Source organism: Pelodiscus sinensis, chromosome 6, assembly GCF_049634645.1.
Source record: "Pelodiscus sinensis isolate JC-2024 chromosome 6, ASM4963464v1, whole genome shotgun sequence".
NCBI lineage: Eukaryota > Metazoa > Chordata > Testudines > Trionychidae > Pelodiscus > Pelodiscus sinensis.
This window is the reverse complement of record NC_134716.1, coordinates 127,007,629-127,023,520: the sequence shown is the minus strand read 5'-3', so window position 1 is coordinate 127,023,520 and position 15,892 is coordinate 127,007,629. Positions and strand designations below refer to the sequence as shown.

At 48.4% G+C, this 15,892-nt stretch overlaps 1 protein-coding gene across 4 annotated transcripts in view; it reads left to right on the top strand.

Moving 5' to 3' along the window:
• Positions 1-15,892, top strand: part of FAM219A (family with sequence similarity 219 member A) — a 155,812-nt gene that overhangs the window by 80,517 nt on the left and 59,403 nt on the right. For all 4 annotated transcript variants that reach the window (XR_012905012.1, XM_075932801.1, XM_075932800.1 and 1 more), the window contains exon 2: positions 13,700-13,799. Coding sequence is in view for 3 of the 4 variants with exons in the window: in XM_075932801.1 (XP_075788916.1) it covers positions 13,700-13,799 (100 nt within the window). In the remaining variant the exon portion in view is untranslated. The remainder of the gene's footprint in view (positions 1-13,699; positions 13,800-15,892) is intronic.

Here is a 15,892-nt window from a genome sequence, read left to right as displayed (position 1 = left end):
TGGCTTAAAAGCTGCCCCCCCCCCCAGCACCATCTCTGCAAGGGGTAGGAGGGTTAGTGGGGGCTGGAGGTAGTGAGAACCTGCCAGCTTTTAATACATTTAAAAGGCTGGTGCACAGTGGGGGATGGGGGAACCTGGCATGAGCCGGGAATCAGCTGTCTCAGCTCACACAGGGTCTCCCCGCTGCGCTTCAGTCTTTTAAAGGTATTAAGACCCTACTGGCTCTTAATACATGTAAAAGGCAGAACCGCAGCGAGGTTAGTCCCGGTGCCAGGAACAAACCCCACTGTGGCTCCCCTGCTTATCAACTAGTTGATGGAAAATCCATAACTAGTCGATTAGTTGATTAAATGAAGTTTAACATCCCTATTTCAGTGTTGGGTTTTAAATAGTTGATTGCCCAGCAGCACCTGTCAAAGGCCTGCAGGGAGCATTCTGTGGCACTCCTCTCGTTGGCAGTCTGGATGACCCTAAGCCATGCAAAGTGCGCAGAGATGCAGCCTTTATAGATGCCGGTACTAATAGTAATAAGGGTTGTACTTGTGTACAGGAAAAGAACCCCAAGGGTGAATGTAGTTAAATATACTCTATCAAAGTCCAGAAGAGATGGGTTTCTCTGAAGGGAACCTGGCAGGAATTGTGCAATTGCTTCCGTTTTTTTCGTTTCTTTGTCCGTCACCCATTTTCCAAAACTACTGGATATGCACAAGTCAAACTCTCTTGATCTGGTACATTTAAGTTACATCATGCATTGTATTTTCTTAAGTAATTCTCCCCTATTTTACTAACCTCCTTGGACTAGGAAAATGGGGAAGTTGGAAGCGGTCATCCACTTTTCACCGTTCACTTTTTTACTTGTGCATTTTGCTTGGTTTGGACGATGGAAAAAAATGAATCTGATTTCACTGTCTGGGTCTTCACGCACTCGCCGTCTTTGCAATCTGAACGTTGCAGCAAGACCACTGCCGTCTGAGTACAATATGCTCTATAAAGGGACAAACCATTTTGTTACTGATGTTCTTTGAAACAAAGCAAAAAGCGTATCTGCCTGGGATTGAAGCTACACCATACAGCAGGGTCTCATCTTACAGCAATATTGTTGATTCCTTTAATGTACCATTCCATTTTTGTTCAGCTGATTTGGTGAGACATAAGGCCTGGATCGTGTCTTGGCTTTTCATCCTCCAAAGAGCTGACTTCAAATATTAATTGGCTTATTATAAATAGAGACCAAACTCAGACTCTGTAGTGGATATCCTAGGCCTAATTCATTAGTTAAATGAGATCTCTTCAAGGCATGCCCAGTGCTGGAGCTGAGGTTCATTGGCAGATCTGTGTGTAGGAGCCTAGGGAGCTGGTGGGCAGCCAGCAAACAGCTGCTGTTTGTTGCGTTTTTGTTAAAATGTGGCTTGTCACTACAGGCCAGGTTGTATTTCTGTACATCGGTGGCTGTCACCAAACCGCTGCTTATTGCTCCTGAGGTAAGGAGCAAGCGGTAAATGCTGTGATGGCTTTTGAGTGTCTCGTCTCTCGCAGGGCATGTGTGTTAGTGAAATGTATGGGTGACAGTTCCTTGAGAACTCCTCTGCTCCCAGCTCAGGCTCCTTGTGCTGTCTGCCTAGGTTGATGTCCCAGAAGGGTAGGCAAAGTGCACCTTAAAGAGAAAAGCCTTTCCCTTCCACAACAGGAGGGGCCACTGAACTGGGGATCAATGGATCAAGAGGGGGGAGGGAAAGGGGAGTAGGAGTCAGGTCACAGGTCTCCTCCGGATTCGAGAGTGAACTTGTGTTCTGATGCTTGAATAGGCAAGACTTTAAGCCAAGATCCCGTCTACCCATCTCTGAGCCCATCCAGGTGAGAGTTAAGCACCAGTGGCGCTCACAGGAAATTATATGTAGGGCTTGAAAAACATGACTCTTCCAGGGTCAGCTGGAGTTCGGCTTGATGATCAGCGCTAGGTACCATTGGCCCTTTCTGAAGAGGGGCAAAGAGGAACCAGTGGCTGGAGTCATCACAGGACCTCCCCAAGTTGTGGCTGGTTTCGCAGCCTGGGAGCCGGAACGGAACTGGGGTACATGAGGAGGAGCTGGGTACCAGGGGACCGTCGGGGGGAGGAGCAGGGATGAAGCCCTGCGAAGAGAGATGGCCCAGCATGAACAGGTGAACTGGGGAGTTAAAGGCCCATTCAGTGGGGACAGTGTGGTTTTTAGACGGGAGTCAAGATGTACTGGTGACAACTAACCATGCATAGAGGGGGGAAGAGGCATTGCAGCATGCCTGCCTTTGCCTGAACTGACCAGCTTAGCCCTAAGGCGGGATAGGCAATAGTTTATGAAGGGGGGGCATGCCAAGCCTTTGGTAAGTGGTCCAGGGCTGCACTTTTCTACGGAAGGAGTGTGCAGTCTGGGACAGAGGTTGGGTGCAGAAGGGAGCTTGGGGAAGGGAGTTGGGGTGCAGCATGGGGGAGGGCATTCAGGGACTGGGAGGGAGTTGTTACCTGAGGCAGGGGGGTGAAGAGAGTTGGGGGGGTGACCTTGGGCAGGGAGTTGGGGGGGGAAGGGGGGTGAGGTCCCAGTTGCAAGCTACGTCCGGGAGGTGCTTACCTAGGCAGCTCCTGGCCAGCAGCCCAGCAGGACTCTCAAGCAGGCTTCCTGCCTGCCGCAGCCCCAGGCCGCTCAAAGCAGCTGGCTGCTCCATGTGCCTCTCTGTGTCTTCCTGCCTCCCTCCGCGCTCCCAGCGCTAAGGCATCGCCCACTTGATATTTATACAAAAGAATTTGAAACCTGCCAGGCGGAGAAGCTCTGAAAGCTGAAATCCTTTTCTTTACCCCCTGATGGGCCTTTGCAGTTCACACATCCTTGCCACTGCCCTGCCAACATCTCCCCGGCTCAGCAGGATCATACCGAGTGAGGAGGGAATCGCGGTTCTCTTCCAACCAACGTGACGCTTTCTTACTATAAGATGACAGGTTACAGGAACTGCTGACCTGGTCTGGATTTCATTTGATTAGAGGTGGAAGGCTTGTCTCATTACCTGTCTCATTCTGTTCCATGTTCCATTCTGTTTAATAACTACAGCTGCTCCCTTCCCTTACCTAGACAGCCATCTACCAGCCGTGAGAAAAAAACCACTCTGTAAAACCCAAACCTGTTCTGTTCGTATGAGCATAACCACTCCCCTCCTGCCTGGCCAGGAAGTATTTGCTTGTGATTCCTTAGAGCAGGGGTTTTCTAAGGGGTTCCCTTAGAGCAGCTGCGACACAATCCCCCTGTAAGTTGCTCGTGGGGGGGAAATCTCGCTCCCCTGGGGTACAGAGCCCCCAGAAGGGTCCGAGGCTGGAGGTCGAAGCAATGAGGCAGGAGAGAAACCTAGAAGGAAAACTTTATTATGCATGCATGCAGGCTGACCACTACCAGAGTTAGCAGCCAGCCTTGAGAGACAGTTTCAGGGATTCTTTTATACAGTATGTTCAGACAGTAGTTGTTGATTGTTTTCTTTAACATATCAAAGTCTCAGCAGAAGTACTCTGAGATATTTCTGTTCACACCAGGAGTGCTAGAAATAAGTTTTACAGAACAAAGGCACATGAGAGAGTTTACATGACAAATTGTGATAGACTAGGAGTCTTCATGCACTTGAGATAGGCATTGTAAGGGTCTTGATTAGAGTTAATTTGATTTCTCTCTGTTACAGGGAGAGAGGCCTGGAAAACTTTTAACCCTTACAGCAGTTTTCTTTTAGAGAGTTTTGATTTCCTGCACAGTCCCCCCCTTAGACACAATTGGAGTTATTTGATTTTTCTCCCACACTCGCGACCCCCCCCAATAGCAGTGGAGACAACATGAAGAGCTGGGGCAAAGTTGTTGAGCAAAAAAAAGCAGTGCTGCGCTGGGGGGAAATAGGTGCTGGTACATCCGTCCCAAGGCACGATCCCCCCCCTTTTGGGGGGGGTTAACAGCTCTTCATGCTGTCTCCATGCAGGCTTGTGGCTGTGAGGGTGCAGGAGTTTGGGTTGGGGTGCATGGGGGGCTCAGGACAGGGAGGCTGGAAGTATGATGGGCTCAGGACACAGATTTGCAGTGTGTGGATGGTGCAGAAATCTGGGGATGTGGGGGTGCAGGAGTTTGGGGATGTGAGAGGCTCAGGACGGGGGGTTCCAGTGTATGAGAGGCTCAGGTTTGAGGTGAGGGGTGCAGGAGTGTTATGATGCTGAGACCAGATGGGGGCTTGTTGGCCAGGATTCATTTTTAAATAAAATATTCTGTCAAACACACCATGTTCCAGCGTTGTCTTTATTTCTGAGAGGGGCGGGGAACCTGTTTTGAGTCGGGTCACTAACCCACAGAAAAGTCAGTTGGGGCCACACAAGTAAGATGCAAAAACACAACCGCTCCAAAACCCCCCCCAAGCCTCACTAATGTGGCCCAACTGTGCCGGTGGGGGCAGGGTGCTCGTGGTGGGGTCTGGCCAGGAGGAGGGGACAGACAGCTGGGGCCGGTACCTGGGGATCCTGGGTCTCAGGGAGTGCACTAACTGCTCTTCTCCTCCCCTCCCCCAGGCACCCACTCCTGCTCCAACCCAATCCTCCTCCCCTTCCCCAGAGCCAGGTGCACACACCTCTAACCCATTTCCCCCCCCTCCCCAAGCCAGGCACCACCCGACCCCCCCCCCATACCAATCCCCCTTTCCCCCCACTCTAACCTAATTCTCGGGTTCCGGAGCCACTGTCGCTGCTACAGCCGCACGTCTCCCTCCAGGCGCTGGGGCGCCTGCGCGCTGAGCATCCGACGCGTTGAGCGGTCGGTGCGCTGAGTGGCTGGCACACTGTGCGCCCCTCCTCCTCTTCCCCAGAGCTAGACCCCTCCCCTCCCCACTATAACCCAATCCCCCTCCCCCACTACCCTTATGCCCAGGTCCCGGAACCGCCGCTGGCGCTTCCACCACACCCACTGCCGCTGCCTGCGCTTAGCAGCCGGCTGCTAGCACGTGCAGGCTGAGACGCTGTGTGCAACCCGGCCTGCTCATGCAGGACGTGACGTAGTGCGCTGGGGGCACTCACGCAGTTTTTTTCTTCACGAGCTGCATGCGGCAGCCACCCTTAGTGTATGGCCTTTGGACACTTGCTAGTGGACATGAGTGAGTTGCCTACAGTTTGAGAAGCTTTTTGAAGCTAAAGCTTGGAGCATGAATTCTTGAACCTTTTTCCTGGCCTTGAACCCATGGTATTTTCGAAGGCCGAGTTGGCTGGTGGTTTTGTTGTCCCACATGTACTAGGTGCTTCACAGAAAACTGACACAGTTCTTGTCTTTGTCCCAAAAGGATTTACAATCTAAATGGCAGACTTGACATGTGTCAGGGCTGTTCCCCACTATGGCACTTCATGTGGGGGCCTGCAAGAGATCATAGGATACCTTGTCTCTATAGGTGTATACTTAAAAACTCCCTCGCTTTGGGAACTAGGCTGCCACCATCCAAGTTAAGAAAAAAAAAATCTCTTGGACCTGGGAAGAAATGACATGGGAACTTCTTCCAGAGGGATACCCCAAGCTCTTTTACCACAAGAAAGCTAGAAAAAACCAACGGTGATCTCTGATAGCTCACCTCTCAGTTTTAGGCATGTGTACATGGCCCTCCTGTTACCATCCAAGACACAAGAATCAACTCGTAGCCTTAAAAAAAGGTGATTTTTATTAACAAAACACCAAGATACACTTGGTTGTTAGGTGTTACAGAGCTGCTGAGTAAAGAGCAGATTAAAACACAGAGAATTGTATCCCTGGGATTCAGCTTAATTACGGTGTATGGGGAGAGGGAGAGATGGATTTAGCACAAGGGAGTTTAAACAAACAACGAAACAGACAATAACTGATCATGTCTAACTAAACATTTCCTGTCACTTACATTTATATCTTTAAAGTCTAGTCTATTTCTAGGCACAGGTATTCCTTTTCCGGGCATGGGTATCCGTGTGGTTCATCTTTTTTCCCCCAGCCCCTGGTTTTAACTCCCTAAAAGAAAGAGAAGCAGCAAGCAGATTCCCAGTCAAATCAAAGCTCAACATTTTCTTCCCATTGGTTCTCTGGGCTCCCTGCCAACATTTCCTGGCTACCTGGGTTTAGTTATTGAACACTGGGATGCTTAAATAGGAAGAGCGCTCCTTCCATCCATCCCAACAAAAAAGGAAAGAAGTAACCTGCATCAGGAAGGGACGTTATTCATTTAGACAAATGTACGTTTTTTTGGGAGGGGACAGTGTTCTTCCAGTGCAGACTCCATTTTTTATACGTTTGACACGGAGAGGCACATTATGAGAAGCACTATACATAGGTGTGCACACACCAGAGTCTCTGCCCCAAAGAGCTTTCAGCATAGTGCTGCAGAAGAACAATGAGTTATCCCGTGGCACCTTAGAGACTAACCAACATACATACAATTATGAGCTTTCGTGGGCAAAACCCACTTTCTCCGATAAATTGGGGTGGAAATAACAGAAACTAAGAGTTCTCAAAAGATCGATATAACAGCAGAAGTACCTGTCAACTGTAGGATAGTGAGGCTAATTAAGTAGGCTGGATCTGTCCCATTCAAAGCTTTTGATGTGGAATTGCAGATGCTAATGGCAGGAGAAATTGCCTTTTTAATGTGCCAACCACTTAAAGTCTTTGTTTAGACCCAGGGTGTAACAGCATCAGATCTGGAGATCATAGAATCATAGAACTGGGAGAGACCTCAGAAGGTCAAGTCCAGCCCCCTGCTCTAGGCAGGACCAATTCCAACTAAATCAACCCGGCCAGGGCTTTGTCAAGCTGAGACTTAAACACCTCTAGGGATGGAGACTCCACTACTTCCCTAGGTAACCCATTCCAGTGCTTCACCACACTCCTAGTGAAATAGATTTTCCTAATATCCAACCTGGACCTCTCCCACCACAACTTGAGCCCATTGCTCCTTGTTCTGCCGCCTTCCCCCACTGAGAACAGCCTCTCTCCATCCTCTTTGGAACCTCCCTTCAGGAAGTTGAAGGCTGCTATCAAATCCCCCCTCACTCTTCGCTTCTGCAGACTAAACAGACCCAAGTCCCTCAGCCTCTCCTCATAAGTCATATGCTCCAGCCCCCTAATCATTTTGGTTGCCCTCTGCTGGACCCTCTCCAATGCGTCCACATCCTTTTTGTAGTGGGGGGCCCAGAACTGGACACAATACTCCAGATGTGGCCTCACCAAAGGGGTATAATGACATTTCTGGATCTGCTGGCAATGCACCTCTTAATGCAACCTAATATGCCATTAGCCTTCTTGGCTACAAGGGCACACTGTTGACTCATATCCAGCTTCTCATCCACTGTAACCCCCAGGTCCTTTTCTGCAGAACTACTACTTAACCGGTTGGTCCCCAGCTTGTAACTATGCTTGGGATTCTTCCGTCCCAAGATAAAACTCCCAGTTCTGCAGACGCATGGTTTTTAGGAGTTATTTGAAAGGTGGGTGTTTGGGAAGGGCATTCTAAGCATATGAAGCCAAAAGCACAGATGTTCGAGGGGGGGGGGGGTGTATTTTTTAGCTCACAAGAACCTGGTACAACACAGTCGACATCACAGAAACACTTTTGTCCATTAAAAGCGGAGCTGGCATAAGCGGGTACCCTGTGTATGGGATCCACCGTGGTGTTGGTTTTTTTCTTTGCTGTTCTGTCCATTTTTTTCATTCTAAACAGAACCAGGGGCGGATACCGTTGGCTGAATTTTCAGACTCGGTGTTTGCTTTCCGAGCTAAGCAAAATGTCTTCACCTCTGTGTGTGTGTGTGAGAGAGAGAGAGTGAGAGAGAGGTGTATAACCCCATGGGAACAGCCTTGGGAAGCAAAGAGGCTCTCTCTGTTCCCAATCGCTCATGGAGACCAAGGTGAAATCGCGAACAATGTGCTGGCAGAAGATCGTGCTTGTATTCTGGCACTTAACTCGCAGCACTTCTCACTTGTGCACAGGAGAGCAAGCACATTGAGCTATTTTTAGGGGGAAACGATCGGTGTGACATTAATAAGCAACTGGGTCACAGTGAATCAGCTGCTGATTAGCATCTCAGAACTGCTGAGTAAAGTAATGGGCAAAGCTTTGCATATTATTCCTTTTGTATCATTTGGGGTTGGGTGGGGAGAGCTCTCCCCGTCTTCTCATCAAAATGAAAAATTCCCAAGTGTTCAAAACATTTACCAGTGGGAACAGCGTGATGAAATGTTTACATTTTCAGCTGTCTTAAATAGGACGGCTACCTAGGCTTGCAGAGCATGAGAAGGCAGGGCCAGAGGCTGCAGCTAAATATAGGAGGAAGTGAAATCATACACAAGTGAGCAGCATTTGAAGTGGACAGCGCGAAAAGGTTGGGAAGGGCCTTTAAAGCGAGCTGCCTCTCTCTCGACGGTGTCAGGGGTGGAGGGCAGCAGAGACAGTCAGGCCTGCAGGATGTCCCGGTCAGAGGAGAGCACATTACGAGGGATCCAACTAGCATATTAATTCACATGGCACAGGTCTGTGTGGCCCAAGATTGCACAATTTGTGAGGTTCTTTTCTCCACCTCCCTGCTAAGCGTTCTAGCGCAGTGGTCACCAGCCAGGAGACTGGGATCTACTGGTAGATCTTGGAGCCTCTGACAGGGGACCCTGACTGGTTTGGCTGGGAAGCTATTCCAGCCCCTCCACCCACTGTCATGCTGTTCCTGTCCTCTGCCTTAAAGCCGCTCCCCTAGGAGCCTCCTGCTTGCTGTGTAGGAGGGAGAAGAGGAGGGTGCTGATGTCAGGGTGTCCCTCCTCCTCGGTACCCCATCTTCATACAGAGAAGGAGGGAGCGTGGCAATGCAAATCTCTGTTTTACACACACACACACACACAGTGTGTGTAACCACCATCAGGGAGATTTGAACCTGGAACCCTCTGGAGCTTAGTATAGGAGCCTCTAAGCTAAAAGCAAGCTGGCTCCCCGCCCATGCTGTAGAGGTCTCTTTGTCTTGTCTGTTGCTGTGGTCTAGGTACCACTGCATGGGACAGTGAACCACTCTACGTGTGTGGGTTACACGTATCTCTGTCATTCTCACAAACACACATGGTCCTTCATGCTCCTCTCCCAACCCAGCACACATTGGGGCGGAGGGGAGGTTGTTGGCTCTTTCACTGCTTGCAAAGTGGGTTGGTTTGGGGTTTTGACTGTTCTGTGCATTTCATAATTTCCATCTCTCTTGCACTTAAATGTCATTCTTTGAGGAGTGAGTTCTAAAATGCTGAACCTGTCATGGCTGGAGTCCTTATCCCTGTGGTAATTGCTGCTCCTGGAGGTGGCTGGCATGTCCCTGCAGCCCCTGAGAGAGGCAGAGCAGGGGGTCTCCACATGCTGTCCTGGCCTGCAGACACCACTCCTGCAGCTCCCATTGATGGGTAATGGGGAACTGTGACCAGTAGAAGCTGTGGGCTCAGTGACTGTAGATGAGGGGCAGCACATGGCACCATGGAGCCATTGCTGCACATGCCAGCTGCTTTCAGGAGCGGTGCACGGCCAGGGCAGGAGTAAGCCTGCCTGAACCCCACTGCTCCCCCACCCAGAAACAGTCTCATTTAAACGGTGCCCAGCCAGAGCCTGCTTTCTGAACCGCTGTCCCAGCCCTGAAACCCCTCCTGAACCCAACCTCCTGCCCCAGATGTGAGTCCCCCTGCACCCAAACTCCTTCCCAGAGCTTGCATCCTGAACCCCCTCCTGGACCCCAATCCCCCACCCCAGGCTAAGCCCGGAGCCCCTCCCACACTCCAAACCCCTTGGCCCAAGACCAGAGCCTGCACCCCAACCCCCTACCCTCGCCTGGGGAGAGTGAATGAGGTTCGGGGAGGAAGGGGGATGGAGTGAGCAAACTGAGGCCTCAGAGAAGGGTTGGAGCAGGGGCGGGGCCTCAGAAGGGGCGGGAAGGAAGCCGGGCAAGTATATTTGTATTTGAGGTAGATCTTACATTGCACTTAATTGAAAAAGTGATCTTGTGGTTAAAAAGGTTGGAGACCACTCTTCTAGATTGGCCACCGTAAGAGGCAGAATGTCCCATTAAATGGACCATCGGTCTGATCTGACATGGCAGAGCTTGCATTCTTAGCTACGCTGGTTAAATACTGAGGAGGGAGAACCGTGCGCATTCCTTACCAACCTGAAAAAATGTCTCATTGTCCCTTCTTTATTTGCTCTTGGTGAATGGTCGAGCAATGGTTACTCACACACACGCTTGCAAAAACAAAATTTTAACCAGAAATGGCCCATTTTGGAAGGTCAGGACGATGCTGAACTTGGCAAAAAGGTAAGGTTTCTGCTCCCCCACTGCTAGAGAAGCAAACAAACGAACCCAGCAAGAATATGACCCCGCAATTAGGACATTGCAGTTGTGTGCACACACAATTATGTTGTAAGAGTGTGGTACGAGACTTCAAATTAAATTCTGCTGCCAAGCAACAATTCTTGCAATAGCGTGACTTCTTACACCCCAGGAAAGAAGAAGGAGGTTTAGCATTTCTAAAATTCCCTAAGACGACCCCTCAAAGATGTCAACCCCCTTCAGTGGCTTCAAGTTTTCCTTCTGACTAGAAGTATTGTGCTTATCCCAATCAGCACACCGAAATAGTCGCCCGATAGTCAGTTACGCATGCATGATGTAGCTGCAATTTCAAAATCAGAACACAGAATGCTTGCCTCAATCTAGAGAATTCTGTAAAAAAAAAAAAAAATAATAATAATAATCATAAAGTCCATTACACTAGCAAATGTATGTGGTGGTATTTCAAAGTGCTTACAGGTGTTTCAAGGAGCAACGAATGGGCTAATTAATCAAGTCAGTGCTTCTATGGCGTGTGTGGAGTAATCTGCTCAAAATGCGCGCTAGCAGGGCATTCCATTTTGTGTACAGACAGTTCCAACGGAAATAGCAGGAGGATTCCTTCCCGCTTTTGGTATGGTTTGTTGCTATTCTGTCGTGTGCCTGGCTGCACAGTGGGTATAAAATGATCCTGCAAATGCTAAAATCCTTCTGCTCTGGCAAGCCACGGAGCCCCTATCTCCTGTTTTGACGCCATTTTCCTTCAGTTTTAAGTCTGGAGCTAAGCAGGCTGGATATGTGCCGTCAAGCTCATGATGTAGCCAAGAGCGACCCTGGGATGAGTTGATGAAAGCCTATTCTCATTCCCGTCTGCTGGGGACCTACTAACCTTAAAATGGAGTCGTTTTCAGTCGAAGCCTGAGCTTGTCCCAGTCGAGAACTGACTGACTTGTGTGGCCCACCCAGTCACTAATTCCTAGTGTTAGCTCCACCAGGGGGAGGCCCCGATGCACACTTCAGTGGCAAACTGGTGGCTCCTGGTTGCACAAGGGGAATTCTTGCTCCATCAATGTATTACTTTCTACCTGAGGGTCAGGTGCTGCTTTTATTGTACCGTTCCCCCTCTTGCATAGGTTTTGGGGCCACTCTGTAGGGATGTAAAAAATATATAAACATAGTAACCATGTAATCGATTAAAAAATTAGATCCGTTACACAGTTAATTGTGGGGTTCATCCACATTTTTTGAGGTTTACAGGATATTTCGAAAAAGCCTTCCCTTTTCGAGAGAACCGCGTCTAGACTGAGGTTTTACTTTCGAAATAGCGCTTTTTCAAAAGAGTGCCATGACGCCATTATACAAACGAAGTGCGGGAAATTCAAATCCCGGCTTCATTTGCAATTTCGAAGTGCCTAATTTACATCGCTCTGTCGAAAGAGGGATGTAGTCTAGATGTACCTGGAGATACTGAGTTGTGAAAAAATGTTTATAATGTATGTGTTCTAGTCAATGACTTGTCTCAATCTGCAGTGTAACATGACCAACTGTAATTGGGTAGGTGAATTTTAAAGGCCAGTTTTTTTATAGAGTTCTCCAGATAGTCTCTCTTTTACTAGAGCTTGTAAAACAGGCCCCGAGAAGTGAAGGTTATTGAAGATTTGATGTCTCTCTTCATCAGAGTAGCACTTTCAGTCTTTGTGGCATTCCTAAAAGCCACTTGTACAGTATTTTGAAATCCAGGGGACTGTACGCATAAAATGCTACTACTAGTGGAAAGCAATGACTGCTGAGGAAACACAAAGAAGGAATGTCTTGGTGAAATGTTGCCAACTTAAATTTGCTAAAACGTCGCAGTTCTGTTAAGACTGAGCCTGAATGTTCTGACATGCGTGTTTTTAATGAGTAACTCTATTCAGAAGGCGTAACGTACTCTGTGCACAGATGGGTGTGTGTTCAGCTCAGTGCTCTTGGCATTATGGAAAGGAATTGTTCACGAAAGGATCTTCTCTTTCTAGCAGAGTATAGGGGCCCCTTTCTGTAGGGTATTTGTGCGTTTTGTGGGGGCGGAAGGCAGGGGGAACGGGTAAAGGAAAACCTAGTCTTGCAAATTTCAAGACATGAAGAGTCTGAAAATAGCTCTCTTACCTGAAATGGCCTATTCCAGTATTTTGGATCCCTGGAATATTTGGATTTCATATTAGATACGTGCTTTTTCCATGTAGTTCTGTCTGTTGTAAATCTCAATTTGCCTACCTCTTCAGCTTAGTGTCTAGCTCCTAGATGGGAAGAAATGCATCTTTTTTTGAAAACCAGTTTTTGAAAACCAGTTTTTGCATGAATGGATGGTAGAACTTTTGTTAGCAATGGGATTGTGCAAATTAGCCACCTGTGCATTAATGGGCTTGGTGAAAGCCTGTACCATACACCGCCACCTGGGTTTTCTGATCATGGCCGTAGCAGATGAGACATCTGGATTTTCTAAGAGAATTTCAGTGCCTGCTGTAAGGTGCTACAGACACCTACTCCATTATCTGCAAAATGGGTACAGCACAGACAATAAAGGATCCTTCTCTCTCTCTCTCTCTCGCGCGCACACACACACACACACACACACACACACACACACACACACACACACACACACATCATGCAGTTTGACCTCCGTGTCCTGTTGATCCTGGCCGTCCCTGAGGGGTACTACTGGAGTACTAGTCACGAAGAGGGACATGCCAGCTAGGAATTTGACAGAAACTAGAATGGCATTTCATACAGGCTACCAAACAGCCATCCCATGGCAATGGCTCTGGGTTACTACCAACCTGGGCTGGATTTGAAGTGTTGACAGAAAAACTCTTATTATATTTACAGTACCCTGGATTAGGGATATAAAAACCACCTACAATAACTAACTGGTTAAACTGTTTAACCAGTTAACTACCAGACGCGTGCAATGAGGGGCTTTTTCAGTCCCGAGGGCAGTGTGGGGCTGCTCCCATCCCAGACTCACCACAGGGGCTGCCCTGGCTCTGGGGTGTGGGGGAGGGAGAGGAAGTAGGTTAACCAGTTACCTTGTAAGCAGGCTAATAGTTAACCTCTTGCATCCCTATCTTGGATGATCCATCATCTGAGCCTGTTGAAAACTGATTTTATTTTTTTTTCGGATATTTCCCTAAACATATTAAATGGCTTCCCCTGCTCTGTCGAGTCTGTGTTAGGATTTAAGTGATTTAAAACACAAAGCTGCGCTCCCTCTCCTACCAAGCGTAGGTGCTGGTGGACTCAACCAGCAGCAAATTAGAGCAATGACTGCTTCTCTATGTTTGCTAAACCATGTCTGATTGTTGTTGGTTTTTTTTTTTTAAACAGGATCCAACAGCTGCATCTATCTCAGACAGAGACTGCGATACAAGGGAGGGAGAGACCGTAGCCATGAACTATAAACCATCCCCACTTCAGGTGAAACTAGGTGAGTCTCTGCATGGTGAATTTTTTAAAAACACAAGCTTGCCAAAGGAGTGCAGCTTGCCACAGGCATGCAGGCTATGACACATGAGTCCCAGTTATCACACCGGAGCTCTCCAGTCAGCTGCCACAGCTTGTGGAACAGTTGACAGATCTGACTGTGCGGCAGATAACTTGTTGCACGGGAAGACCCTCTCTTCTATTACTTCACTGGGGCTTGTAAAATGTAGGCTGAAGGAGACCCTCTTGTGAAGACCTCCCAGAAAGGATGGGGTCACTTTTTGTCTCTGAAGAAGGGCATCAAGGTAAGAGAAATGTAGAAGTTGTCAGGGTGAAATGCAGCGGCTGTCCTGAGCTAAGCGGAGACTTTCGATCTTCAAAATTCACTGGAGATCCCACTCCGCCTCCTTTCCTTCAGCAGGTCCCTTCTTCTGCCTTCCTAGTATGGGAGCCAGCTCCATCCTTGCAGCAGCCTGTGTTGGCTGTCTGGCTGCTCCCAGGGTGGGTAGGACTTGAACCCACCACCTTGCGCTCCCCAGGTGAGTGCTCTATTTGCTCTAACGACCATATAAGTCTTGCGTAATTGCTTCTCAAACACAACTCTTAAGTGAGTGCCCTATGCCTGTGTAGGTAAGCAAGTATCTGGTGGGCTCGTTCCTATATGCAAATGAATGCACCGCCTCAGCTTTGTTCAAGACAGCCACTGGATTTCATCCCCAGTGACTTTTAAGCATAGCATTTTATCTGCACTAAATGCGTATCTCCCCTTCATCCAACTCTTCAGAGTCAGAAAGTGACACCACCTTTCCTGGTAGGGCAAGAAGGAGGGACTTTCCCAACGTAAATGTAAATGTTTGAGACCATCCGACGCCTACTTGCTTAGTGAAGCAGGCGCATTAGAGGCGCTATTTGAGAGAGAACTGTGAGGAGAACTCCCACCAGAGTTTGGATAGAAATATGGCCTGTCATGCATCTGTCAAACACCCACGTTTAGACTCCAAGCTTTGTGTATGGGTGTGCCAAGAATGTGAGGAGTGTTAATGCACGTGGGGCAGAATGGGACTGGCTTGATTTCTTGAACCATTGGAGCTGTTTGTTAATCCTTGTCAACTGCGACTACTTTCATTGTTCACTTAAAAACCGCCAGACTTACAAGGTACGCTCACAGTTGGCCGTGGCTAACCTTTTTGTTTCTACCCTCGTTCCCTTACCTCTTCTCTTGTGTCTCCTTCATTTTCTGCCTGGTGTGGATCTTGATCTCCTCAGGGCAGGGACTGTCTTTAAATTCTGTTCCATGCTCTGTCAAAAGTTATGGCACAATATAAATATTCCAGAGTTTTTTTTGCATACCTATTGCAATGGGAAACAGAGGCCAGGTGTCAGGGCTCCTCCCCTCTCTGGCACTCCGAGTGCAGAAGGTGGGGGCCAGCAAAAGACCTGGAATACCCAGGCTCGGCTTACAAAAAGAACGAAACTCTCCAGCGTCACAGATGCTCTGGCTCTGGAAGATAGGCTGCCATCATCAAGTGATTTTAAAGAGCCTTTTGAAAACAGAATGGAACACTTGAATTCCCAAGCTCCCCTGCCACAAGAGAGCTTAAAAAAAGGAAGCAAAACCACAGAAAACAAAGTGTATCTCTGATAGCTGACCTCTCAGGCTAGGCACGCACACACACGGACCTTCCTGTTACCTTCCAGGACCTAAAGAATCAACTCATCGCCTTAAAAAAGGCGATCTTATTAAAAAAGAACAGCTCAAAACGCAAAGAACCGTAGCTCTTTGGGCAGTAGTTTGAATATGGTGACGAGGGGAGGGAAGGCATAGAGTCACACAGAGAAGTTTAACCAAACAACCAAAACAATGAAAAATACCCTGATTGTGACTAAATACACATTTTCCCTTATTTATTCACGATCCCTCCATGCCCCGAATTCCTTGGAGGCCTGGTAGTCCTCCTGCTTAAACTCACTCACAAAGGCTATGTCTAGACTGCAGGCTTCTTTCGAAAGAGGCTCTTTCGAAAGCATCTTTCGAAAGAGCCTCTTTCGAAAGAGAGCGTCTAGACTGCACGGAGAAATTTCGAAAAAGCGGCTTGC